Source organism: Primulina eburnea, chromosome 17, assembly GCF_022965805.1.
Source record: "Primulina eburnea isolate SZY01 chromosome 17, ASM2296580v1, whole genome shotgun sequence".
Classification (NCBI taxonomy): Eukaryota; Viridiplantae; Streptophyta; class Magnoliopsida; order Lamiales; family Gesneriaceae; genus Primulina; species Primulina eburnea.
In genome coordinates this window covers 18,644,759-18,672,236 of record NC_133117.1, presented here as the reverse complement: position 1 = coordinate 18,672,236, position 27,478 = coordinate 18,644,759, and the positions used below count along the sequence as shown (strand labels likewise).

The 27,478-nt window shown below is 37.4% G+C and overlaps 2 protein-coding genes across 2 annotated transcripts; both read left to right on the top strand.

Moving 5' to 3' along the window:
* Positions 1-5,902: 5,902 nt before the first annotated feature.
* LOC140818284 (probable serine/threonine-protein kinase PBL7) lies at positions 5,903-8,712 on the top strand. The gene is made up of 5 exons (XM_073178207.1): positions 5,903-6,097; positions 6,666-6,832; positions 6,963-7,152; positions 7,241-7,632; positions 8,059-8,712. Exons 1-5 carry the CDS (start codon positions 6,004-6,006, stop codon positions 8,377-8,379), a joined length of 1,164 nt encoding a protein of 387 aa, XP_073034308.1. The 5' UTR covers positions 5,903-6,003; the 3' UTR covers positions 8,380-8,712.
* Positions 8,713-10,695: 1,983 nt separating this feature from the next.
* Positions 10,696-26,866, top strand: LOC140817923 (uncharacterized). The gene is made up of 3 exons (XM_073177713.1): positions 10,696-10,723; positions 26,267-26,787; positions 26,855-26,866. The coding sequence occupies exons 1-3, from the start codon at positions 10,696-10,698 to the stop codon at positions 26,864-26,866; spliced, it is 561 nt and encodes a 186-aa protein (XP_073033814.1).
* Positions 26,867-27,478: the final 612 nt, after the last annotated feature.

Below are 27,478 nucleotides of genomic sequence, written 5' to 3'. Positions count from 1 at the left end.
GTGAGCTCTCGACTGATATTCTCTTGCTGTCTCTGCCCTCTTCGTTCGATGGATTTGTGGTTAACTTTAATATGAATAAGCTTGAGGCCACCCTTGAAGAGTTGGTCAATATGCTTACTAGTTATGAGGCCACAATCAAAAAGGATAAGCCTGTTTTTCTAGTGGGTTCTTCGTCCGGCACGAAAAAGGGAACCCCATACAAAGGCAAGAAGCGTTCTGCCCCTCCAAAGAAGAACAAGCCTAACAAAAAGCCATACAAGAAACCTAATCCGGGGCCCACAAAGCCTGACAAGTCAGAACAAATCTGTTTCCACTGCAACAAGCCTGGACACTGGAGGCGTAATTGCGCGGAGTATCTTGCCCAGAAGCGTTCTGGCCATGGTATGTTTTATATTGAAGTTAATGTTTCTATTAATTCCTCTTCTTGGGTATTGGATACCGGATGTGGTTCTCATCTATGCAATGATTTGCAGGTGATGGGAAGAAGCAAGAGGCTTAGAGATGGTGAGACCTTTCTAAGACTAGGAAATGGAGCAAGGGTTGCTGCTACTGCCATTGGAGACGTTACTTTAATTTTGGACAATAATTTTAAGTTATTTTTGAGAGATGTTTTATTTGTTCCTGAATTGGTTAAAAACATTATTTCTATTTCTATGCTTGATAGGGATGGTTATTCTTGTGCTTTTGCTAAAGGTGTTTGCAATTTATACAAGAATGAATGTTTGATTGGAACTGGAGAATTAACAAATGATCTCTATAACTTAAAATTGAAAGAGATTCCTTTAAACAATGTCCAAGCGCATACGAAAACAACAACAAACAAAAGAAAAATAGAAAATCCAAATCCCGCACAAATGTGGCACGCTAGACTAGGTCATATTTCTCAAAGAAGGATGCACAAGCTAGTGGGAGAAGGCACGTTTGACTTGTCAGACATAAATTCTCTACCTACTTGTGAGTCCTGTCTAAAAGGAAAAATGACTAAGACTCCATTCAATGGAAAAGTAGAACGTGCACATGGTCTATTGGATTTGATCCATACAGACGTTTGTGGCCCGCTAAGTGTTAGCACAAAATTTGGGCATTCCTACTTCATTACCTTTACTGATGACCATTCGAGGTATGGGTATGTTTATTTGATGAAACATAAATCTGAAGCATTTGAAAGGTTCAAAGAGTTCAGATCTGAAGTAGAAAATCAGCTAGAAAGAAGTATTAAGGCACTTCGATCTGATCGAGGTGGAGAATACTTGAGTGCTGAATTTTTGGGTTATCTAAAAGAGAATGAGATTCTCTCACAGTGGACTCCACCAGCAACACCACAATTGAATGGTGTTTCTGAACGTCGTAATCGAACATTGATGGACATGGTTCGATCTATGATGGGATTCACTGAATTGCCTACAATGTTTTGGGGTTTTGCGCTTGAAACTGCGGCAATGTTGTTGAATAATGTCCATACTAAAGCAGTGGATAAAACATCATATGAGATATGGATGGGGAAACCTCCCAAGTATTCTTACTTGAGAATATGGGGATGTCCTGCTTATGTGAAGCAGACAGTGGGAGACAAATTGGATAGTAGATCCACTTTGTGCTACTTTGTAGGATATCCAAAGAATTCTATTGGATATTATTTTTATCATCCTAATGAAGCAAAAGTGTTTGTTTCAAGAAATGCCACCTTTTTGGAAAGGGAGTTTCTATTAGATAGAAAAGGCAAGATGATAGAACTTGAAGAAATTCAAGATACTCCCTCAACTTTAAAAGTTGAACCTAATCCCCTAGAACCAGTAGTTGAAGTACAAGCTCCTAGAAAGTCTGATAGAGTTATTAGACCACCTGCCAGATATACACTTCTTCATGAACAAGGCCATGATGAGCCTTGTGTTGGATGCGATCCAATGAATTTCAAAGAAGCAATATCTGATACTGATTCAACTAAATGGCTTGAAGCCATGCAGTCAGAAATGGACTCTATGTATTCAAACCAAGTCTGGACATTAGTGGATCTACCTGAGGGAATCGTTCCCATAGGATGCAAATGGATCTACAAAAGAAAGCTTGGGGCGGATGGGAAGGTAGTGACCTTCAAAGCAAGACTGGTTGCAAAAGGTTATACTCAAAAGCAAGGAATTGACTATGAGGAAACTTTTTCACCAGTAGCTATGTTTAAGTCCATTAGAATACTACTAGCCATAGCAGCATGGTATGACTATGAGATATGGCAAATGGATGTAAAGACTGCATTCCTCAATGGAGACATCAAAGAAGAAATTTATATGTCTCAACCTGAGGGATACACATCAGTAGGAAGTGAGCATAAGGTATGCAAACTTCAGAGATCAATATATGGTCTCAAGCAGGCATCAAGGAGTTGGAACCTCAGATTTGACAGCACTATCAAAGAGTTTGGTTTTGCTAAGAATCCCGAGGAACCATGTGTGTACAAGAAAGTTAGTGGGAGTGCAGTGACATTCCTGGTACTTTATGTTGATGATATCCTGCTCATTGGGAATGATATAGGATTATTGCAATCAACTAAAGTATGGTTAGCCAGTAAATTCTCCATGAAAGACATGGGTGAAGCATCCTATGTATTAGGAATACAAATCTATAGAGATAGATCAAAAAGGATGTTGGGGCTCACCCAAGCCACATATATCGATACCATTATAAAACGATTCTCTATGGAAGAGTCCAAGAGAGGATACTTACCAATGTGTCATGGTATTACTCTATCTAAAGCTATGTGTCCCAAAACTGATGAAGAGATAGAGATGATGACACGAATTCCATATGCGTCAGCCATTGGTAGTATCATGTATGGTATGATATCGACACGTCCTGACATTGCTTATGCTTTGAGTGTTACAAGCAGATATCAGGCGAACCCTGGTCCAATGCATTGGAAGGCCGTGAAAGATATTCTTAAGTACTTGAGAAGGACTAAGAACTTGTTCATGGTCTATGGGGGTGGAGAATTAAAATTGGAAGGCTACACTGATTCTAGCTTCCAATGTGATGTAGATGATTCGAAATCGACCTCTGGTTTTGTATTCATGCTTAATGGTGCGGCTGTCTCTTGGAAAAGTTCCAAGCAAGACACCGTTGCGGATTCCACCACTGAAGCTGAGTACATTGCTGCATCTGCTGCAGCGAAAGAGGCAGTTTGGATGAGGAATTTTGTCCAAGAGTTGGGCGTTATTCCTAATGGAGTTGATCCAGTCCCGGTGTACTGCGACAACACTGGTGCCGTTGCGCAAGCAAAGGAACCAAGGTCTCATCAGCGATCCAAACATGTACTGAGGAAATTCCACATCATCCGGGAGATTGTGGGAAGGGGAGACATATCAGTCGAAAGAGTCCCCTCTGCAGATAACGTTGCCAATCCACTTACGAAGCCCTTGCCAGGACCATTGTTTGAGAAGCATCGCGAAGCAATGGGATTAAAGTTTATGGGTAGTTGGCTCTAGGGCAAGTGGGAGATTGTTAGAGTAGATGCCCTACAAGTCAACTGTTGACTAGGGATTTTATTGACTCAAGTGTAATAAACAATCTTTATTTTAATATAATTCATTATTTCATGGTTTGTTAATTCTTTATCTGTATACCCATGTTATCAAACATAGATAAAGACCTTGATCATACTTTAATACAAATGAATCGTAATTCGATGTTGAAACTCGTTTGTAAATACTGTATGATCTAAATTCGTTCCTAGTCGATTCAGCCGCCTAAAACATGGATAAAGGTCGCTTGAGCTTGAGACTAGCATCTGTGATGTTGTGTACTGCGTTTCTTGGTAAGGGCATGGAGATGTCCAAACATGCAGATGGGTAGTCATATGATGATTATACCGAACAACCCTCCCTCGGACTTTCCAAGTGGTTCTCATACATCGAGAGGATAAGTCCGTGGTTATGATTGTATACCATTAGTCCTTATGACCCGAGACAACTCTGAGGCTCTATATGCTAGGGCTGTGCTTTGACTCGTTTACCGGCTCCAGGAGAGTCATCAGGTGGCGAGGTTGGGTACAGTCGCGACACATATAGGAGCCAGTGCATTGTAGTCGGGGATTCACCGCTCACCTACGGGTGTGGATATCCTATGTGATCTGATGTAATAATAGTGCATGGAATCTCTGGCCAGAGTATGAGATGTACGTTGGAGAAGGAGTTCTCCAATAGTACACGCGATGCCACTATTATATGTAACACATAGTTATCGAATTAATATGCAACCCTCGATGAACCAATGGTTGCAGATTCGATCGGGATATATGAGATGAAGGGACCGTACTGTACGTTAATCATAATCGACTGGTTCTTGCAGGCACTATCAGTGATACCTAGGGGATCATGGGGCGATGCTACTAGACGCTCCTACCATGATCCGATGGGTGCAATCAGAAATGAGTTCTGACATTCTTGATCAAGGTGTTGATGAATAGAATGGGGCTAACTAGGGTAAGCCCGAATAAGAATAAATGTTATTCTGAATCACAAGGAGTTGTGAACCCACGGCTAGCTGTATCCCTGAACCATTGAGGGTCACACAAGTACTGGATTGTTTGTTCCCGTAGAGAGAATAAATTCAAGAAGTTGAATTTATATTATATAGTAAATTCAAGGAGTTGAATTTATGATAAATAAATTTTGAGAGAATAAATTCAAGTAGTTGAATTTATAAAATGTGATAATTTAATTTATTAAACTCAAATGTTGGGTTTATTAAATATTAAATTTTGGAGGTGATAAAAATTCAAATAGTTGAATTTATAATTTAAATAATAAATTCAAATGTTGAATTTATACTGTATTTAATTTATTAAGCTCAAAAGTTGAGTTGATTAATTAATAAATTAAATATGGTGGGTATTATGTTTAATGGGCTTGTAGGAGTACAAGTCCAATATAATAAATAATTAAAGTTTTAATGGGCTTTGATTAAATTAATTAAACTAGTTGGACTAGCTCAATTAATTAAATCAAACCCATTAATGTTAATTATGTAATTAGGGTTTAATTAATTATAAATAATACATATAAAGACAAAACCCTAGCCCACCCACCTCACAACCTCACGTGAGCCTCCATTCAAAAGTGAGAAATTCGACCACCTTGATTTATGGTTAGGGTTTGAGCCGTCTCTCAATTTTTCTCTCCTATGCAAAAGTTCTTCTAAATTTCTAGTGCAATTTAGAAGAGGAACAAATCTTCTAGTCGTGGACCTAATTAGAAGAATCGAAGAAAGTTCGTAGGGAATCATCAAGAGCTAATCCGTTCATACCGGATCAGTTGGAGCCAAGTGATTTAATTCACAAAGGTATAATTTTCAACTCCCTATGAATGTTTTGATAAATCATACGAGCGCCTAAAGCAATATTATTTTGTTTTTCAAAATAAAATAAAAATTTTAAATCTTCCGCTGCGTTTGGGCGTGTAGAAAACAGGATTCAACAGTTACTACAATTTTTGATATATTGGTGAATGCTAGCCATTTATATTTGTAAAACAAAAAGAAATGAAATCGAAACTTGGGGAAGCGAAAAACCAGTAAAACATGGATGAACCAACTAGTCGAATGTTACTAGTTAGAAAGATTTTATTATGCAATTTTTTTATTGTTTCTAACTTTATCAAAATACTATATGATAAAAAAAATGAAAATATAAAAACTTGAAAAAATAAGACAAAATCTTATGTGAGATGGTCTAACGAGTCGCATTTTGTGATACATATATTTTATTTGGATTATCTATTAAAAAATATTATTTTATATGCTTTTTATTATGAATATCGATAAAGTTGACCCGTATATGACATCAAACTTTACTCCAATAAAATAAAAAATTTATAAATTATTTTTATAAAACTTTAAAAGAATTTGCACTGTGAATATTCTCGTTTCCTCTTATCATCACACTTGATCAAACCTTCTCCTTCTCTCTCTCTCCAGCTGTTTGTGCGCGTGTGTGAGTGTGTCAGAGAGAAAGCAATGGGATGGTTTCCCTGCGCAGGAAAATCAAAGCTTGACTCGAAGAAGAAGAGGAAGAAGAATCAGTCTTTTGATCCAATCCGACCCGCTTCAGGTGCAGTTTCTTGATTTAAAGGGATTGATTCTTTTTTTTGAAGTAGAAATTTCTTTGTAGAGAGAAGTTATCTTTATTAGCTTGTTATTTGTTTATGTGTTTGATTGAATTATGTTCCAAGGGTTCTTGAATAAATATGCTGTCTTTCTTGAAATATCTGAAAAAGTTTGATTCTTTTGTGGGCATCCCTTTTGGTCAGATGCCTGATTGTTTCTGAGTGAGTTGAAATTTGGTTTTTCGTTGGTTTTCAGATCTCCCTTGTGAATTAGAGGTTTCTTTAAGATTTTTGTGATGGGATTTTCAGATTGGATGAACTTTGAAGGGAGGTTTTGGATGTTTAGCAAACAAACTATCATATCAGGGGACGAATTCTCATTGTATACACCTCAAATTTATAAGTATTTTGCTCTTTGACATATAACATTTCTGTATTGATGTATAAATACTGTAGGTAGTTTAGTGAGATTTTCTATATCCTTCTCCTATGGGTATGAGGTAGAAATATCCCTTGTCTTCCTGGACTTCGGTAGTTATTCTGTTAGTATATAATATGTCATTTTGTGTTCAGGTAAATTTGACAATCTCCCTAAGGATGGATCCTCCAATAAAATTGCAGCCAAGATTTTCACTTTCCGCGAGATGGCAGCTGCTACCAGAAATTTTCGTGGTGATTGTCTTCTTGGGGAGGGAGGCTTTGGTAGAGTGTACAAAGGACAGCTGGAAAGCTCAAATCAAGTATGTGGATTAGATAACCGATCTCATTGTTTACTTTAATGAAGGCTATTTCTCTTTTGCTTTGGTGTCTTGGGTTGTTGCTGGTTAAGAACTAGCATGTTTCTAAAAAAACCTGTTGCGTTCATTTTAGGTTGTTGCGATCAAGCAGCTTGATCGAAATGGGCTTCAGGGAAACAGAGAGTTTCTAGTCGAGGTTTTGATGTTAAGTCTATTAGATCATCCGAACCTCGTAAATTTAATTGGCTACTGCGCTGATGGAGACCAGAGGCTTCTAGTTTATGAATACATGCCTCTGGGATCTTTGGATGAACATCTAAATGGTATATTGCATAATTAATCTTATTTCATCAATACGATACCTAAAATGATGCTATAAATCATTAAAGACTTGCAAATTTTGTTATGCAGATCCTGTGCCGGGTAGGACACAGCTTGATTGGAACACAAGGATGAAAATAGCAGCTGGAGCAGCGAAAGGGTTGGAGTATTTACATAACAAAGCTAGCCCTCCTGTTATATACCGTGACCTGAAATGCTCAAATATTTTGCTTGGTGAAGGGTATCATCCGAAGCTATCGGACTTTGGGTTAGCCAAGCTCGGCCCAGTTGGGGATAACACACATGTATCCACGAGGGTTATGGGTACATATGGATACTGTGCACCTGAGTATGCGATGACAGGACAGCTGACTCTGAAATCAGACGTCTATAGCTTTGGTGTAGTTCTTCTTGAGATTATTTCAGGCAGGAAAGCTGTTGACAATTCAAAAACTGGTGGAGAACACAATCTGGTTGCATGGGTGAGTTCCCATTTTAACAGGTTCATAGGTCAAGAAACCCTAGTCACTCGTGAGCTCGCTTAAAGCTCCGCTCGAGTACTTTTTACTCTGGGTTCGGTAGTTATAAAGGCCTAACGACATTTTAGTCATTGCATCAATGAACATTAAACTCGAATTCGATTGATAATTGGAGAAAAAGTTCACACTTTTTGAACTTGAGTAACTCGATTTAAATTTCCATTTGTGCTCAAACTTTAGTTTCACTGCTGATCAGAGTTCGGGTGCTGGATTTTTTCAAGGTTGACTTGAGTTGATTGTACCAACCACATGATATAATTTTTTATTTTACTTTCTGACATTTTGATGAAATATTATAATCGAGTTCAAGAAAAATCTATGATTGTTAATGCTCTAAAACTTTTACATTTCTCTGCTTGTTTTTACCAGGCGAGACCTCTTTTCAAGGATAGGAGAAAATTTTCACAGATAGCTGACCCAGCACTCCAAGGTCAGTATCCGACAAGGGGACTGTACCAAGCTCTTGCTGTTGCAGCAATGTGTGCTCAGGAGCAACCTAATTTACGACCCATGATCGCCGACGTTGTTACAGCTCTGTCATATCTTGCTTCACATAAATATGATCCCGAAACACATTCAATCCAGAACTCGCGCTGGGGACAACCTTGTACTCCACCTAGAGCCAAAGGAAATGGTGAAAGGAAACTTTGCAGCAGCAGATCGGAAAGAGAACGGACCCAACGAATATGACAAGGCCTCTATCAGTGCTATTCATCTGTATCAGTTTCTGGGAACTCCCCTGCTGCAACCATTCTTGAAAATGACACCTAGAAGTTAGCCGTGTGCTGAGTTGGTTTGATAATGGTCATTTTTTGTGTATATGGGTTTCTATATTAGACAAAAGGCTTATCTCGGATCGTGCCACGTGCCTAGTTCTTGTACATTTATAGAATGTACTTTAGGTTTGAGTTTGTGTGATTAATCGGCAGAAATTGACAGTATGGGAATAGGTGTTTTGTAATCAGGACTGAGGAAGTGGTGAAAATATTAGTTTGCATTTTAACCAATGTATTTTTATGGATATATATTTTCTCCTCTTTGGCTTTTAAGGTCGTTCTTACAAAATTATGTGGCTTTCTACTTTTTCCCCAGACGTGGGATGTAGTGACATTGAAGACATTGTTAATTTAAAGATTAAAACTCAAGAGTGAGATATAGTAGTGCTAAGTAAGCACGAGACTGTGAGTGTTTATAACCTAATATCTGGTATTTATAGAGGCAAAAGATGTTATTTACTTTATAAAAGTACAATTCTTGTTAAGATCGAACTTTACTTGAGATAAGAACCATCATGCGATAGGACTCAGTGACCCCAACAGTTAGGACTCTTGATAGTGGCTAATAATATTGCTTTATATCTATGAGAATTGATCCAATCTCGTATATATCGGAGTGTCTTATTTATCGACGAAGATGTCTTCATATTCTCTAACTACATTAGAGCTCAGAATTCCCAGACACATCATTGAGCTCAGACTTCTAGTAAACAGTGCTGAGAAGATTGGCCCTATTAGAGATTCATGGGCTCGGACATATGGGTTCAGACTTCTGGGCTCGGTAGCCGGGCACTTGATACATAACGAGGCCTGGGCTTTATTGGGTCGGGGCCAAATTCTAGGATGAGCTTGGATATGCCAGATGTAGTAATTTAGGAAGCATCGATTGTACCTTCATCTTTTCAGTCTAAAATAAGAATGAAGTTTAGACTAAAGAGTTTGGTTGGATCCAAGTCCCTCTTGTTCAAGCACTCGTATTTGTTTTGTGTTTTTTGGATCTTACTTGGAACTTTGGACAAACTAGATGTAGATCAGAACCGTTTATGAACGAACGTATGAGATTCTCTAACAATCCGATTCCTGAGGCATTTGTACGACTACCTAGCAAGATCTATGCCCTTGATTACATCATGATCGGATGGTTCAGGCTACCCTATTCCAGCTATAAATAAGAGCTTCTACCTTTTATTTTCATCTTTATTCTTCTCGAGCTGTTACCCTATCAAATTTTCGAGAGCTTTTTTTACCAACATTTTGTATGCCATATTTGTTTATTTTAATTAAGTCTTCATGTTGAGATGTCTTCCTCATATAAATCCTATGTTTAAGAATTAAAAGACTATTTAGATGATCTTGTGTCTCAAACAGCTGAGCTCGCACACTCCATAGCCCAATCTGGCCATCTATATTCGACCTTGGACCATCCGGACCCTTAGGAGAAGATCCAGGACAATGTATTCCTGAAACCCAAACTGAAAAATCTTAAAGACTGAGGCAATTCAAGGCCGATGAGGTTAGATTAAAAGAAGAGGCTCGGCTCCGGTATGATTCTGGAGGGGGCCTGCCACCCCCGCATCCTAGACATATCCTTTCTGGCGCAACCCGATGGGCCCGGGGATTTGGGTTTTATCCAAAATTTATTCTCTTTCGTGGACTTAGGGATCTTTCAATCAGCCGTTGAATCCTTGGTTGAATAGTCAATGGCCATCAGGATTATGCAAGTAACCTTCTATCCTAAATTATTGTTTATGTCGTTCCCATTTGTGGTCTTCTAATGCTAACTTGTATCTATTTTTGTCAGACCATTGCTTGGGCCGGGAAGTACATGCTTCAATCCAAAAAGTCCCGAACCCAGCCCAGGTCAACACCAAGAGCATAGACGATATCTTGGCCCGACACGGGAAATTGACCCGCAGATGCGAGAAATAAAGTCAGAGCATGATGTTGAGCTTCATACTCTCCGGTGTTAGCTAGAGAGTGCTCAAGACAACTTCAAGAAGGTCAAGTTGAGGATTCAATGCTTGATGGACGAGGCAGAGAAGCGTGAAGAGGAGGCCGATGCCACATGGGCTCAGAAAAAGGAGGAGTTCATTCAATCCTCTGATTTTGGGAGACTCTGCACCGGAAGGGCTGTGGTCTACTTTGAAGAGGGGTTCAAGAGTTGTTTGGCTCAATTCCATGCTAATGGATATTCCGAGACCTAGCACCGGCCTTTATTCTGGATTTAGAGATGGCCCTTGACGATATGCCTGAGGAAGGTGAGGTGTCCGGGCATGCGGACCAAGATGTTACCAACCTCAACCCTTAGAGCCCCTTAGTTTAATTTTCCTTTATTTGTATGCCATATTCAGCATTTTGGATTCATAATTATAGTAACCATTTTGATTTTATAATTGGTCAGTCGTTTTATGATTGTAATAGTCCCTATCTTATTAATAATGCTAGGTACTCTTCCGAAAGCTTAATTGACTGCCACCAGAAACAGTTATAATTTACAACCCAAAATTCGGTCAAGTAAAAAGGAAAGAATCCGAGCATATGCGACCTAGAAAAAATAATTTGGCCAAGTAAATACAAAAAAAAAAAAAAACGGGGCAAGATTGTCATCCAGTAACTTCTAAACTTGAAGCCACATTTGGCTAAGTGATAACATGCGAACCCAAGCTGGATCGCCAGCCGGGCCTATATAAGCTTGGAATCATATTTGGCTAAGTAATGATTTGAGAAACCCGAGCTGGATGGCTGTCCGAGCTCATATAAACACGAAACCATATTTGGCTAAGTAATGAGATAAGAAGCTCGAGCTGGATGACTGTCCGAGCTCATACAAAATTGAAACCATATTTGGCTAAGTAATGAACGCGAGCTGTCTGGTCCCTTTTGACTTAAAATAAAAACTGGCCAAGTAGTAAATATGAAAACCAAACAAGATGAATGAACGAACAAAACTTGCACAATAAAATCCTCGGTAAAAATCAATTAAATTCAAGCTCGATATGATCACAAGTGCACGATGTCAAGTAATAATGTAGTATATAAGAGTACATGTATCGTTCCTCCAGAGACTGTATTTCACAATTATTATTTCCAATGATTAAAACTTTAACAACGATAATTTGAATGATTGCTTAGTACTACAATGATTTAAATAAAACTCAACGAAATGATTCACACATTAAATGCTGAAGTAAATAAGCTAAAATGATTGAGTAAAGATTCAATGAGAAATGAATTTGTTGAGAATTTCGGTTTATCTGCCCCTGCTAATTTTATTAATTCAATTCGATAATGATCTACGCTTTCGACATGATTTCCTAACAAATTGAACATGCCCTCTCGAGCTATACCAAACTAACTCAATACAGCGAAGTAATTAAATCTCTTTAATTATTTATCAAAGGTGAATTCCACGTCATTCTACGAAATCACCTAACTTTCGACCTACTGGACTATGACTATCGACGTATATCCGATTTCATAATTCTATGTAAATTGTAAATCCACGGACTCATTCCTATCACGGGCTGTTGGGTGCAATAATTGTCCTTGCTTGGTAGAGCGATCGAACCATGGTGCTTGAGCTGCTGTGCTGTTTAAAAGATTTGAGTTGTACAATTACCACCAGCTATAACTTTTGGTAAAGCGGCAAGCACTTGGTCCTGCAATTGGTATCAGAGCCAAGGTCACGGGTTCAATTCTCATTGATTGCAAATAGTGAAATTATTGGGAGGGAGATTGTTGGGTACAATAATTGTCCTTGCTTGGTTGAGCGATCGAACCATGGTGCTTGAGCTGCTGTGCTGTTTAAAATATTTGAGTTGCACCATTACCACCAGCTATAGCTTTTGGTAAAACGGCAATCACTCGGTCCTATATGGGCTACTCTCTCGGACTGACTCACAATATGAGATTATTATTAAAGATATCAACATTTTAATAATACAATGAAAATAATGGCACAATCAAGAATAAATCAAAATTCGAGAAATAAATTAACTAAACACTGGTTTGGGATATGATCCCCTTAAATCCCAACAAATAATGAAAGTTAGCTACTAGAATTCATGATCAAAATAAGCAAAACAATATTTAAACAATAAGTTTTAAGCTAGAAATACTAGGCTTGACGAAAACACACAATGTTGCTCAGAAATCTTCAATTCTTCAACTCCAATATTTCTTCTCCTTTCCCCACTTTGTGGCTGCTGAATAATCTCTATTTTTCGTGCCTTATATGCCAACTTTGTAGCCCCCTTTAGCACGCAACCCGCGGAAGGTAAGAAATCATCGTCACAATTTTTTTTTTCAATTTGAGTTCCGCTCGGGCGGTAAGATTCTACCGCCCGAGCACAGACTCCTCTGTATTTTTTCTTTCTTCGTGCAGAACTCGCGCTCGAGCGGTAAGATTCTAACGCCCGAGCGCCGACTTCTCTGTATTCCACTCTTCAAATAGACACATCTCGTGCCCGACCGGTAAGATTTTACCGCCCGGGTACCAGCTCTTCTGTCTGGAAATTCATCTTCACACCCGAGCGGTAAGATTTTACCGCCTGAGCGCCAAATCTTCTGCTAAATTCACTCTCTTTTCTTGTGGCTCGTATCCTTCTTCCCCGGTTTCAGTTTTCCAATCATTTCACTTGAAAATTCATCAAGTACGAGTGAGTCATGATCAAATGCATATATTAATTTTAAAAGGAACAAAATGTAGATGAAATGCACACACACACACACACAATGCAAACACACATAAAACTAATGCAATAGAACAAGTAAAAACGACACATATCAATGAAGGTACAAGCCTTTTTGACTTGTTACCAAGATTGGTTAAGTAATAAACTTATATGTTGATTATCTGAGCTGCTCAGAAGACATAGTTAAAATAGATTATTATCAATGCGAACAGGAGAGAGTTAGCTCAAATAAAGAGCCATAGAATAAGAATCCCATAAATATTATTGATCATGTGGTCGGGCTTATGGTGAATGCCAAATTAGTGGTCTTGGTTTTGGAATGCTACATTCGTAGCCTTATTTCATGCCGATCAGATCGAGCTTTTAGTGATTGCCACATTGGTGGCTTGAATGCCACATTCGTCGTAAGGTCTACAAAATTCGAACTACGTAACCTGACTGCATGCAATCTAGGGTTTTACTAATATATGTGTTTAATTATTTTAAAGCTTTAAATGCATGATTATTTCATGGATATGTGTTTCATGGTTTATTAAGACTTAATGTATTAGGGCTTTTAGTAGTATTTCGCGCTCGAATGAGAAACGGAGACCAATGATAATAGAGAAACAATATTTTTATTAAATAATTACTTTTAATTAGTGATATTTTTCAAAATGGGCCTTGGCTTGGTATTTTTATTTGTCGGATCATGTTTTAAACATGTACACAAAAATTAGCAAGTCGGAGGAATTTTGATGCTTCAGAACATATATTTTCAAAAATGTACCTATATAAAATATTTTTCGGGAGTTTTTATGGGATTAATGGGCATATTTTAATATAGTTTGGGCCTAAACTCCTACTCCTCCTAAATATTTTAATTAAGGGACCATTATATTTTAATTAAACCTACCCGAAAACCCTATTCCTACCCTCACCTCTCTCGGACGCCACCCCGCATTTTCGCAGCAGCCTCCATGAGTTCCAGTAGCAGGAGTGATCAGATTCCTCTAGAACTTTCTTAAGAAACATTATCATGTTCCTTCGATGTCCGTATCTCGCCCCGCTTTCATTGTTTTTCGAGTGTTTAATCGCAAAGGCACACCCGATTCCTCCATTTTCTCGTCTTTCACACCATAATACAAGTTTTTGTTTGATTATGAACGTTTTATTGCCGTTCTAATGTTTTATGTGAGTTTTGAATGCATGTTCATAGAGGAAACTGATTTTTATGAAAGGATTCTCACGTTTTGTCTCTTGGTTGAAGGGGCTGCCTGGATGGGGAGGTAAGGGACTCAAACACATCTGAATTATGGTGTTTAGATGTAAGGATCAGATCGTGAGTTGGTTTGGTGATGGTGCGATCGATTTTCCTCGATTTAGGGATTGAGATGGCTAGGTTGTGCGAAGGGTTGAGGGCAACGTGCATGGGGCTAGGGATCATGGATAGGTTGATCCAGGAGGGTCTTAACGTGGCTAGGAAGGGTTGGTTAGAGCCTGGTCCGGGCTAGTTGAACGTTGGGTAAAGGTTGGCTTTAAATGTTGTTTGGGATTTTTGATCCGCAGGGCTAGCGTCGCATCTCTGCCATTTAGGCGCCGCAAACGCCCGATCTTCGGGGCTGGTAGCACTGCAGCGCAGATATTGGGAACCTAGGCGCTAACAAGCGCCGCAACGCCACATTGTCTTCGCCTAGGCGCAAGCCCAGTGTGGATGGGGTAGTGGTTTTAGCGCTTATGAATCGTTAGGGTGTTGATATGTCGATATGACTGAGGTTATGGACAGTAAAATTAGGTCATATGGAGTTTGCTTAGGAGTCTTCGAACTATGGTTTAAGTTTGATTGAGTTCATGTTAAACATGGTTTTCAATCCAAGTTTTTAAACGGATTATATAAATGAATGCATGGGCTCAAGCTTACGTCTAGGAAATGGTTATAAATGTGTTTTGAGATGTTTTAATAAGTTTGGTTAGCTTCAAGTGAAATTTTGGGGTTCAGAGGTAAAATTGTCAATTAGGGTTTCCAGGGGAAAAATGGTCATTTTGCACGCAAGTCGAGTTAGCAGTCCTGGCAGCGCCTTGACACCAAAATTGCATGTTTAAAATGTATATGATATTATGAACATGAATTTCTATGAAGATACGAAAATACGTTGCATGCTTGATTTTAAGGAAATTTACGTACATGCATGATTTTTATAAGTGATGAATATGATGATATGTTTTGAAAGATGGGAGTTGGTTGTGACAAATAGAACACGAACGTGAACATGTAAGGCCAAGGCACAGTGGATGGGTAAAACTGTCGCTGATGTCTCCGTCGCCGAATACCGCAGTTATACGTAGATGGATCCATCGATTAGAGCTGATACGAAAGTCACAACTAATTATCTGAATTAAATAAAAGAAAATGAACATGTACATGTTGATATGGAGATATGTTATGGAGACGTTTATGCTTTGACATGTTATGTTTAAGTTCACGCTTTTAAGATCATGTGATGTATTTTAATTACAGTTCTTTTCACTGTTTCATGTTATGTATATGTACTTGTTATCCCGGTTCAGGTGTGTTGAATTTTTAGACCCACTAGATGTGAATGATGCAGGTGAGCATGATGATGTGGAGACTGGAGGCGCCGAAGACTAAATAGGCGGAGCTGGGCAAGTGCACGTTAACCCGAGGACTATATGTTATTTCCGCATTTCATGTATATGAGTCAGGAGTGATACACAATGTTTTTACGTTTTGCATCTTTTCACATGTTGATGGTTTGGCAGTGTTTTGACTGTTACATTTATAGAAGGCTCGAAGACGAATAGATGCAAAGTAAATAATGTAAAATTTGAAATGTACATCCTTAAGTTACAAACACAAGGATAAGTGTAACTTTGTTTGCGGTTAGTTTCAATATTTTAAGAAAGACGGTCTGACATGTTGACCAATTGCATAAAAGCACGAGGAAATGTTTTGAAAAATAAAATCATTAGGTTGTCCAAGAGTCGGTTAATGATGAAAGAATCACATGGCATAAATTGATATATTATATGATAAGGTCTAGTGAAAAGAGAGAATATTGGAGAAATTCCAGTGATGACACATTTTCAGATGAAGCACTATCTTATCAATATAACAAATTATTTATTTAATACATAAATTTTTTATAGAATTTTAATCATACTAAACAATATTCTTCCTTAATTGATGTTTAAGATAAATCAGCGTGGCCTAAAATATTATGGAAATAAAAAAACTTAGCCTTGGATAATGATTTGGTAAAGATTTCTGCTGTTCGTTGATCAGTATATACATGTTACAAGTGAATGTGTTTCTTCCGCACATCGTATTTGATGTCCATACGCTTGGTTCTGGAGTGTAGTACTGGATTTTAAATCATTACTATTGCACTTATATTGTCTCGGAAGATAGGTGATTAAGAAGTAGTGCTTCCATAATCTCTTAATTGTTGTTGAATCCAAAGCATTTGAGAGTAGCACCTTCCACCAATTAAATATTTGGCTTCTGCAGTAGAGGTGGCAATGGAAGTCCACTTTTAACTAAACCAAGAGATCAACCTATCGCTAAGAAATTAATAGAAACTACTAGTATTTTTTCCATCCAACTTGAAACCTACATAGTCTGCATCTGAATAGCCCACAATATATACTTTAAATATTTCAATATATGCTTAGTAGAAAAATAATGAGACTGTTTAGGATCAGATTGAAATCTAACACACATGCAAACTACAAGTATTATATCAGTTCTTCTAGCAGTAGGATACAATAAAGAACCAATCAGACCTCAATACATAATTACCTATACTGAAATTCCCCTTTCATATTTATCAAGTTTAGTTGAAGAACTCATTGGAGTTGGGGCTGCGGTGCATGTATCTATGCCAAACCTTTTTTGTAGCTCTATGATATAATTCATCTGGTTTATGAAAGTTCTAGATTCGAGTTATCTAATGTAACGACCCATTACAGGCCCAGTGGACCGCCCATACGGCCCACTGCCCCAATCGACCCAAGGCTATCCCGATCTTGTGACTTGGCCCGTAGGCCCAGTGGGTACCAGGATTGTGCCAAGTATCTATATATCCATGTGATCTTGGGTTCGATCCTGGGGAGGCACAAACTTAAGTTCATGGGCTTAAGAGTTCTATGAGTAACCCATACGACGCCTATGGAAAGCCCGTGAGTGACACCACAGGGTGGGCAAGCCCACTGGGCCTACGGGCCAAGTCACAAGATCGGGATAGCCTTGGGTCGATTGGGGCAGTGGGCCGTATGGGCGGTCCACTGGGCCTGTAATGGGTCGTTACAATAAAAGGCGTTGTAATAGCCGAGCCCGGTGTACGGTACGATTTAAGTTTCGTATGTTATTTGGGTTATGTGATTAGATGTTTAGAATTGTGTTTTGGGCTATAGTATTATTGGTTATTATTGTTATTGAGGTGTTAGAAGTTGTTGGTTGTTCGTTTCAGAGTTTCGGATCGATTTTAGTTGCGTTGATTTTTGATCATTGCCGTAGCAAGAGTGCACCCGCGCTCTTAGAGGAGTGCCCCCGCGGTGTACTATTCATCATTTTGGATTTGGAAGACCGTGGCATCACCGCACCCGTGGCAGTGCAAGGACCGCACCCGCGGTAGGGACTGCACCCGCGGTATTAGCAGCACCGCACCCGCGGTCATCGTGCATGGATTTATTTTGTTGTGCCGTGAGCTTAGCGCACCCGCGGTGCTTGTGGCAGCGCACCCGCGGTATAAGTATGGGCGAGATATTTATTTGCTTTTTGGAGTTGTTGGCCATACCTTATCTTATCTTTTCCCCTTCATTTCGAGATTTCTCTCTTCTAGCAAGGGTTTTCATCCATTTCTTTTGCTTCCTACCTTTGATTCTTGAATTTGTTTGGATTTTCGACTTGAGATCGAGGTTCTCCATGGTATAAGTAAGCTAAGGTAAGCTTTTGGTGCGATTCTTTTAAGGTTTTGGGTAAGAGTTGACTTGGGTTGTTGTTCTTGTTGGATTTATGGATTAATTAGCTTGTAATCTTGGATATAGAGTTGATTTTGGTGTTGTTTATGGATTATTGTTGTAGGTGGTGAACCAAGAGCTTATTTGAGGTGTTCTATTGGGTTGTAAGTGGAATTTCATCCCTTGTGCTCACATGATGTTATATGTATTGTGTTTCAAAGGTTTTAATGTGTTATTCCCTTCAATTGATTCATTGTTATGTATTGATCCCATTGATTATCTATTGGAGGCATTGATGTCTCACTATTGTAAAAAGGGAATACAAGAGAAAATAAGAGATTGTGAAACGACGGCTTTAAATGCTATTCAGAGTTCAAATGTTTCTATTGGATTGATAAATATATAGCCAGAGAATTGCATGCAATTAGTTGATCAACGACCATAGGCTTTTATCCCTCACAGTTATCGATTTATATCGATGGGATATTTGCAACCACAGACAGAGTTACTATTGATATCAATCCAACCAGAGAAAAGAGAATACCATCTTATTGCTATCTTATGATATGCTATTGCTACAGTTATTGCTACAGTATTCATGTTTCAGAGTTGATGGTATTTATGATTTCAAAGTCATGTTTTACAGAGTATACTATGTATCATTGCTATGTAAGAGTTCCACTTGCTGAGATTTATTCTCATTTCAGTTATTTCATGTGATGCAGATCAGAGTGGTGGCCCGGGACGTTGACTGTGGACTGGGGGTCATATGCATACACCGTTGGAAGGAAGATTTTGGCATGATTATAGGAATGATGTTTTGTATTTTGTTATGTCATTTTAAATGATCATGTATTACTATTTTGTAAAGATGTTTAAAGAAATGTATTTTGAAACTCCTTCCATATTTTAAAGAAAAATTTATTTCCGCTGCGTATTTTTATTGTTACGGGTCAGGGTGTCACATCTAACTTGTAATTTAGAAGAATTTTAGTTCTCCTATCATGTTCTTTTCAAATTTATCATGCATCATCTTAGAAAATTTCTCAAAGAGTTTGGGGTTAGTTGACTCATTAATAAAATTATCAACATATATATGTACTAAGAGTGTATGCTGATTTTTTACAAACCTAAATAGTATTTTATCAATTGTTCTAATAGTAAAGCCATGATTAATAAGAAATAGAGGGAGTGTGTCATACCATAATCTTGGTGCTCGTTTAAGACCACAAAAAGCTTTATATAATTTAAAAACATGATTTGGAATGGAATGATCTACAAAACCTGGAAGTTTTTCCATATAAAATTATTTTTGAAGTAGATCATTAAAAAAAACACTGTTCACATCCATTTGAAATACTTTAAATTCTTGATTGATACAAAGGCGAAAAAGATTTTTATAGGTTCAGGTCTGGATACTGGAGCAAATGTTATATAATAGTTAATTCCTTCTTCTTGTCTACATCCTTGAGCCACTAGTCTTATTTTGTTTCTAACTATTGTTCTTCCTCATTTATCTCGTTTTTGAAAACCCATCAGGTTCCAATAACTGATAAATGATTTGGTCTAGGTTCAAGAAGTCATACTCCATTTCTTTTTAATTGATTAAACTCTTCGTGAATTGCTTCAATCCAAATTGGATCACTTAGAGCTTCATCAATCTTCTTTGGTTTTATCTGAGAGATGAAGTGAAACGTCTACTACTCATTTTTCTTTAAAATATACTAAAAAAAATTTTATATTTAATTTCTTAAAATACTTTCGGCCGAATATACTTATATATATATACATATATATATATATATATATATATATATATATAAATACTTTGAACTATTTAAATTAAACTCACTGACTAATTATTTGAAAATCCAAAATGCAGTGCAAACCAATGTGAAAATGTCGGTGTTCAAGCCATTGATGAACTGATCAGCAGTAGCTTCTTCGCTGACTTAAAATAGTAGGATGTCAACCAAGTTTAAAACTACCATTTTTCAAAATAAAGTATAAGCATCTTAAATCCTTTCAAAACCACTCAAAAGCACCAAAAGTCATAAATGTCATAAAAAATTGAAAATCATAGTAATGCAGAAAAAGTAGCAAAGGTCATCGGGTTGTGTGCACCATCAGCCCAGCCAGTTAAACCATCAAGTTCTTCATCATCATCAAAATTATTCTCACATGCATCAATCACACCTAGTAAGTCTAATGACTCAACAAACTTTAATCATGATAGCAATTAATACATATACATTCACAACAGTGGAAATATTTTTAATAAAAATATCTATTCATGAATATGTATAAATTTTAAACATTTTTCCTTTCATCATATCCTTTTTCTTTCATCATAAACATATACATATACACTCCCTTTAAGGTGGATTCCGTTAATTAATTGTGATAATCCTTTCATCCTTCGGTCGATTGATCAATCTCAGATGTAACCATGGTACCATGCGGCGAGGCAACTGTGGGGACCCGGACGCTAATCACTTCTTAATCGTCATCAGGATCAATTTACTAATCAAGTAATTAGGGTCATAAAATTTTTTCCTTTTTAATGTGGAATGTAGTGAAATCAAACTAATATACAACTCAGTATTAAATAAAGTACAAGTCCTGTACTGTCTACATATTAGTAAAAACTAAGGTTCAACATCTAATTATCAAGTACCAAAACCCTATATACATCAAAGTCCGAAGTCTCCACTCTATCACGATCTCTCCTCATCTCCCGGACCTTGATCCTGTCCCACCTGTTGTCATGTACACATACAAACAAGACAACAGCCGGATAATTCCGGTGAGAATATAATCCCAGTATAAATCAACGAAACATGCAGTCATATGATAAACATAAAAGCATGGATAGAAAACAACATTATATATCAAAAGCTGAAATATAATCAATATCAAACTGTCGACAATGCTCTAACTCCACGACTCAGACTAGACTCAATCCTAGTCTAGGGATCCCGGTTTCCAGATGTGATATTCCTATATCGACCAACAGTAATAGAAAAGACTCTAGTTCTATCCACGTTGATATAACCAAACATCCAGTGTCCTGACCTAACCGTCGTGGACTGTGGTCCTATCACCAATACACTATCTTGTGACATCGTGCAATGTGCCCGTGGCTATCCCGCCACTATAAGGTACTTCTGTCACAAGATTACTCGTCTAATGCATGCTCTTATAACTCCATAGAACAGACATTTAATCAAATCAATAATCACAATAATAAACCATAATAACAAGTATGTGATTTAGGGAAACTCAAGTACATCCTACTTGAGTCGATGTCCCAATACCACATTGACTTATACCTTTCGTTTATAGTCTCGGTCTGAAGCAATATCAGTTCTGAACTCAAGGCTGTCTCTGTAAATCTGAAACGACATATCGAGAATCATAACATCAATATTCCATTCTCAATTCAACACCGAATCTGATTAATCTTGATTTAAGTCAAATCAACGGCATAACGGTACAAACTCCGTATCCCCGTCAATACCATATCAACAGACATCAATTACAAATCATAACTCATATCCGATATACTCTGTAATTAATTCATAATCCAAATCTGTCCGATTTCAATTCAATATAACCAAAAAATCATAACAATTCCATAATCAGTCCGTTTCTAAATCTGACTTCGATTCTGTGATGTCTAACATATCAAGAACATCATATATAAATTCCATTCAATTCTGACAATAGCATAATTTCTAAACACTAGTATCTGTCATGTTTTAATGCCCCATATTCGACAATTGTGCTCACTGTACCAAGATGAGTCTTTCCAGCGTGCTTATGTTTTCACTCACACGCACCCTGGGAAACTTCCCAGGGGGTCACCCTGTTAGAGTAGATGCCCTGCAAGCCAACGGTTGGCTAGGGAATTCATTGACTCAAGTGAAATAAAAAATCTTTATTTTAATATAATTTAACTTTTTATGGTCTTGTTATGCTTTATCTGTATACCCATGCATACAGCATAGATAAAGTCTTTGATTATGCTTTAATACAAACGAATCGTAATTCGATGTTGAAACTAATTTGTAAACACTGCATATTCTAAATTCGTTCCTAGTCGATTCAGCCGCCTAAAACAGGGATAAAGGCCGCTTGAGCTCGAGACTAGCATATGTGATGTTGTGTACTGCGTTTCTTGGTAAGGGCATAGAGATGTCCAAACATACAGATGGGTAGTCATATGATGATTATACCGATCAACCCTCCCTCGGACTTTCCAAGTGGTTATCATTCATCGAGAGGATAAGTCCGTGGTTATAATTGTACACCATTAGTCCTTACGACCCGGGACAACACTGAGGCTCTATATGCTAGGGCTGTGCTTTGACTCGTTTACCGGCTCCAGGAGAGTCATCAGGTGGCGAGGTTGGGTACAATTGCGACACATATAGGAGCCAGTGCATTGTAGTCGGGGATTCACCGCTCACCTACGGGTGTGGATATCCTATGTGATCTAATGTAATAATAGTGCATGGAATCTCTGGCCAGAGTATGAGATGTACGTTAGAGAAGGAGTTCTCAAAATAGTACACGCGATGCCACTATTATAGTTATCACATAGTTATCGAATTATTATGCAACCCTCGATGAACCAATGGTTGCAGATTCGATCGGGATATATGAGATAAAGGGACCGTACTGTACGTTAATCATAATCGACTGGTTCTTGCAGGCACTATCAGTGATACCTAGGGGATCATGGGGCGATGCTACTAGACGCTCTTACCATGATCCGATGGGTGCAATCAGAAATGAGTTCTCACATTCTTAATCAAGGTGTTGATGAAAAGAATGGGGCTAACTAGGGTAAGCCCGAATAAGAATAAATATTATTCTGAATAACAAAGAGTTGTGAACCCACGACTAGCTGTATCCCTGAACCATTGAGGGTCACACAAACACTGGATCGTTTGTTCCCGTTGAGAGAATAAATTCAAGGAGTTGAATTTATATTATGATATAGTAAATTCAAGGAGTTGAATTTATTATAATTAAATTTTGAGAAAATAAATTCAAGGAGTGGAATTTATGATATAGTAAATTCAAGAAGTTGAATTTATGAAATTTGGAGAGAATAAATTCAAGGAGTTGAATTTATAAAATTTGATAATTTAATTTATTAAACTCAAAAGTTGGGTTTATTAAATATTAAATTTTGGAGGTGATAAATTCAAGGAGTTGAATTTATAATTTAAATATTAAATTCAAATGTTGAATTTATAATTGATTTAATTTATTAAGCTCAAGAGTTGAGTTGATTAATTAATAAATTAAATATAGTGGGAAGTATGTTTATTGTGCTTGTAGGAGTACAAGTCCAACATACTAAATAACTAAAGTTTTTAATGGACTTTGATTAATTAATTAAACTAGTTGCACTAGCCCAATTAATTAATCAATCTCATTAATGTTAATTATGGTAATTAAGTCATGGAATTTTTTTTTAAAGAAAATTTTTTTTGACCTAAAATCATAGCCTCCACTATCTTTTGAGAATCAAATAGATTTGTTAAAATCTAATTACTTAATTAATGTGATTAATTAAAGGAAACAACCATTAGTTAAAATAATAAAATATTATATTACTTTGGTTGGTTTTATGGATGACCGAATCTTGAAAAACAAATAAAAGGAGATTGAAAAAAAAACTCCTTCAAGATCGGCGGTTCCTTTTGCTCTCAAAAGAAAAAATTCTCCCGGCCATTAAAATTGCTCTCAAATGGGTCTTGAACCAATTTTGAGTTTTTGATCTCAACGTAAAACTTCTTTCAAATATTCTAGTGCTATTTGAAAGAGGAACAAATCTTCTGGTCGTGGACCTGATTAGAAGAATTGAAGAAAGTTCGTAGGGATTTTCATCAAGAGCTATCTCCGCTAAACCGGAATAGTTGGAGTCGCGTGATTAATTCACAAAGGTATAACATTCTTTACACCCTATGAATGTTTATGATAAAATCATATGAGCGTCCAAACATATTTTGATTTTCAAAATAAATAAAATTTTAAAACTTCCGCTGCGTTTGGGCGTGTAGAAAACCGAGATCCAACACACCCATCCCAAAATTGCTTCAAGTCAAGCACGCTTAACTTTAGAGTTCTTATGTGATGAGCTACCGAAAAGAAAATGCACCTTCTTAATATGAGTAGTACAAATCAAATCTTTTAAACCCTCCTGCACAGTCTCATACCTAAATAGTTTCGGAACCCCTCTCCTTCCGGTGTAAGATCGGTTCATTCATGTTCCCTTCGCCTAGAAGCCTGGCAGGAAGCGCTCATTGTCCGTGCAACCTCATGACACCGACGATCACCCCTGTCCTCTTCGATCCCAGGCCTCACATATCGTCCATCAGTCAAAGAAATTTTTTACACAAGCAAACCTACCAGAGTTAGCATAAAGATCCAGAATTGCATTGTTCAAAGGGACATCCACGTCAATCACATTTTTGATCATCCAACAGTGAATAGATTTCCACATTCGGACCCCATTATCACCAACACATATACAGCACTTGACAAAGTGAAGGCATCGATGTTGGATCAATTTATTTATATGGGCTTATATGTGAATAATTATATGTTGTGCGTTGTCTATCAAGTTAAACCCAAAATAAAGTGATCAATTAATGTTTCGGGTCATTGGGCTTTAATGTATCTAATGAGTTGTGGGCCTTTAATGTGTAGAGACATAAGTGTAATTTCTGTTTTTATGATGGGCTAAAACAGAAATATCAGAAGATATTGGTAAACATTATCTATAAATATGGGTCATGGTCCCCAGATCTCGTGTTATCACTTTCACTATTCTCTCCCCCATTAAGAAATTAGTTCTGAAGAAAAAACTAAAGGATTCTCTCAAAGAAAGAGCGCGTAGATCTGGAAGATCAAGACACGTTCTAAACAATTCAGAATTATGGCTTCAGGTACGCTTCCGCTTTAGTTTTTAGTCAAATTCTTAATGATCAACGTGATGGATTCTGCGGTTTATGGGTTTTCCCCAACAAGTGGTATCAGAGCCAGTCATGTTTGAATCATTGAGATTTGTTTAAAGTTTTTGGATACTATTTGGATCCAGATCTGAAAAATAAAATTTTGTTTAAAAATATTTTTTTTTGATATGGCTTCAGATCTGGAAAAATATATTGATATGTTTTCAGATCTGAAAATATTTTGATACGGTTTTAGATCTGAAAACTATTTTGGTTTAGATCTGAAAATTTTTTTTTGAAAAGATTTCAGATCTGGAAAATATTTTGGTTGAAAACCAAATCTTTTAAAGTTTCAGTTTTTGGTAAAAAGATTTGGTTGTAAAATTTAAGGATTTGGTATAAGATTTCGATTTTCCTTCCAGTTTTTGTTCAAGAAAATATTTTTGAGGAAAATCGAAAATTCGGATAAATTTTTTTTTTTTTTTGAAAAAAAGAAAAGGTACGGGCCCGGGTCGGGTCGTACGGACCCGGGTCGATCGTACGGACCCGGGTCGATCCGAACCGTGCGGATCCGGGCTGGGTCGTCGGACCCGGGTCGATCCGAACCGTACGGGGGTCGGGTCGTACGTAACCGGGTCGGCCCGACCCGTACGGAATTCCCAAAAAAAAATTAAATTTTTTTTATCGGTACAGATTTATTCGGTTAAGGTTAAATTTTCATTAATTCAAATAATGATAAGGTTATATGTATTTTTAGAATTGATTAATTGAGATAAAATGTCCAAAGTAACCTCTTTTATGGAAATTAATTTATTTTGAAATACAAAAGGATTTTTGAGTATATGTGATTTATATGAATATTGATCGGCCCAAAGGAAGGTTAATATTTAATATAATCACATATGCAATTGTGGTAGTAAACATGTGATAGTTGTTCGGTTTTTCATGTGAATAATAAATCGGTCCAAAGGAAGGTTGTTATTTGACATGATAGTTACTATCAGTGTTTGACTGCTGCGCCAGGATATCACTTACAAATTAATCTTTTGTCCAAAGATGAAACATTAATGGAGTGCTCGATATTCTGTTTATGGGGGTTTATATTATTTGAATTTATTGATTATTTTATTTGGATATTTGGTTGAGCATGTATGTTTTGTTTTTGTTCTTTGTTCAGATTTGACTCCTGCAAATATTCATTCCAACATAAATTCTATTCCTATGTTAAATGGCTCGAATTTTAAATCGTGGCAAGAGAATTTGTTGATAGTTATCGGATTCATGGATTTAGACCTTGCGATAAGGATTGACTCTCCTCCCGCCATTACAGATAAGAGTACCTCTGATGAAAAGAGGGAGTTTGAAAGGTGGGAGAGATCAAATCGCATGTGTATGATGATCATGAAGAAGGCCATTCCAAAAACATTCAGGGGCACAATGTCTAGCGACATTACTACAGCTAAGGCTTTCCTTCAAGACCTCGAAAAGAGGTTTTCTAAAATTGAAAAGTCTGAAATTGGTACACTTTTGGCAAGCCTAGTTTCAATGAGGTACAAGGGTAAGGGCAACATCAGGGAGTACATTATGGAAATGTCTCATCTTGCTTCAAAATTGAAAGCACTGAAGCTTGACCTCTCTAAGGACTTGCTGGTGCATCTGGTTTTGATATCTCTTCCTCCTCAGTTTAACCAGTTCAAGGTAAGCTATAACTGTCAGAAAGAGACTTGGTCTCCGAATGAGCTCATCTCGCACTGTGTACAGGAAGAGGAAAGGTTGAAGCAAAACAAGACTGAAAGTGCTCATTATGCCTCTACCTCGAAGGACAAAGGAAAGAAAAGGAAGGATAAGGAAGCTGCGGATACACAGCCTCCGAAGAAACAACAGAAGAATCCTAGTGATTCTCAAAGTTCTGGTTGTTTTTTCTGTGGCAGTGATGGGCATATGAAGAAGCAGTGCAGTAATTATCACGCTTGGCGTGCTAAGAAAGGTATGCTTCTGAATATGGTTTGTTCTGAGGTTAATTTAACTTCAGTGCCTAGACACACATGGTGGGTAGATTCTGGAGCAACTCACATCAGTGTGTCTATGCAGGGTTGCCTGGATTGCCGAAAACCAAGTGATGCTGAAAGATTCATCTATGTTGGTGACGGCAACAAAGTTGAAGTTGAGGCAATAGGAAAATTTAGATTATTGTTAAAGACTGGAATATATTTGGATCTTTATGAAACATTTGTTGTGCCGTCTTTTAGACGGAATTTGATTTCCATTTCTGCATTTGACAAATTTGGTAATTCTTGTTCTTTTGGAAATGGAATATTCAGTTTGTTTCTCGATTCAAAATTGGTTGGTTCTGGTTCTTTATCAGGATACGATAATCTTTATTCTTTGT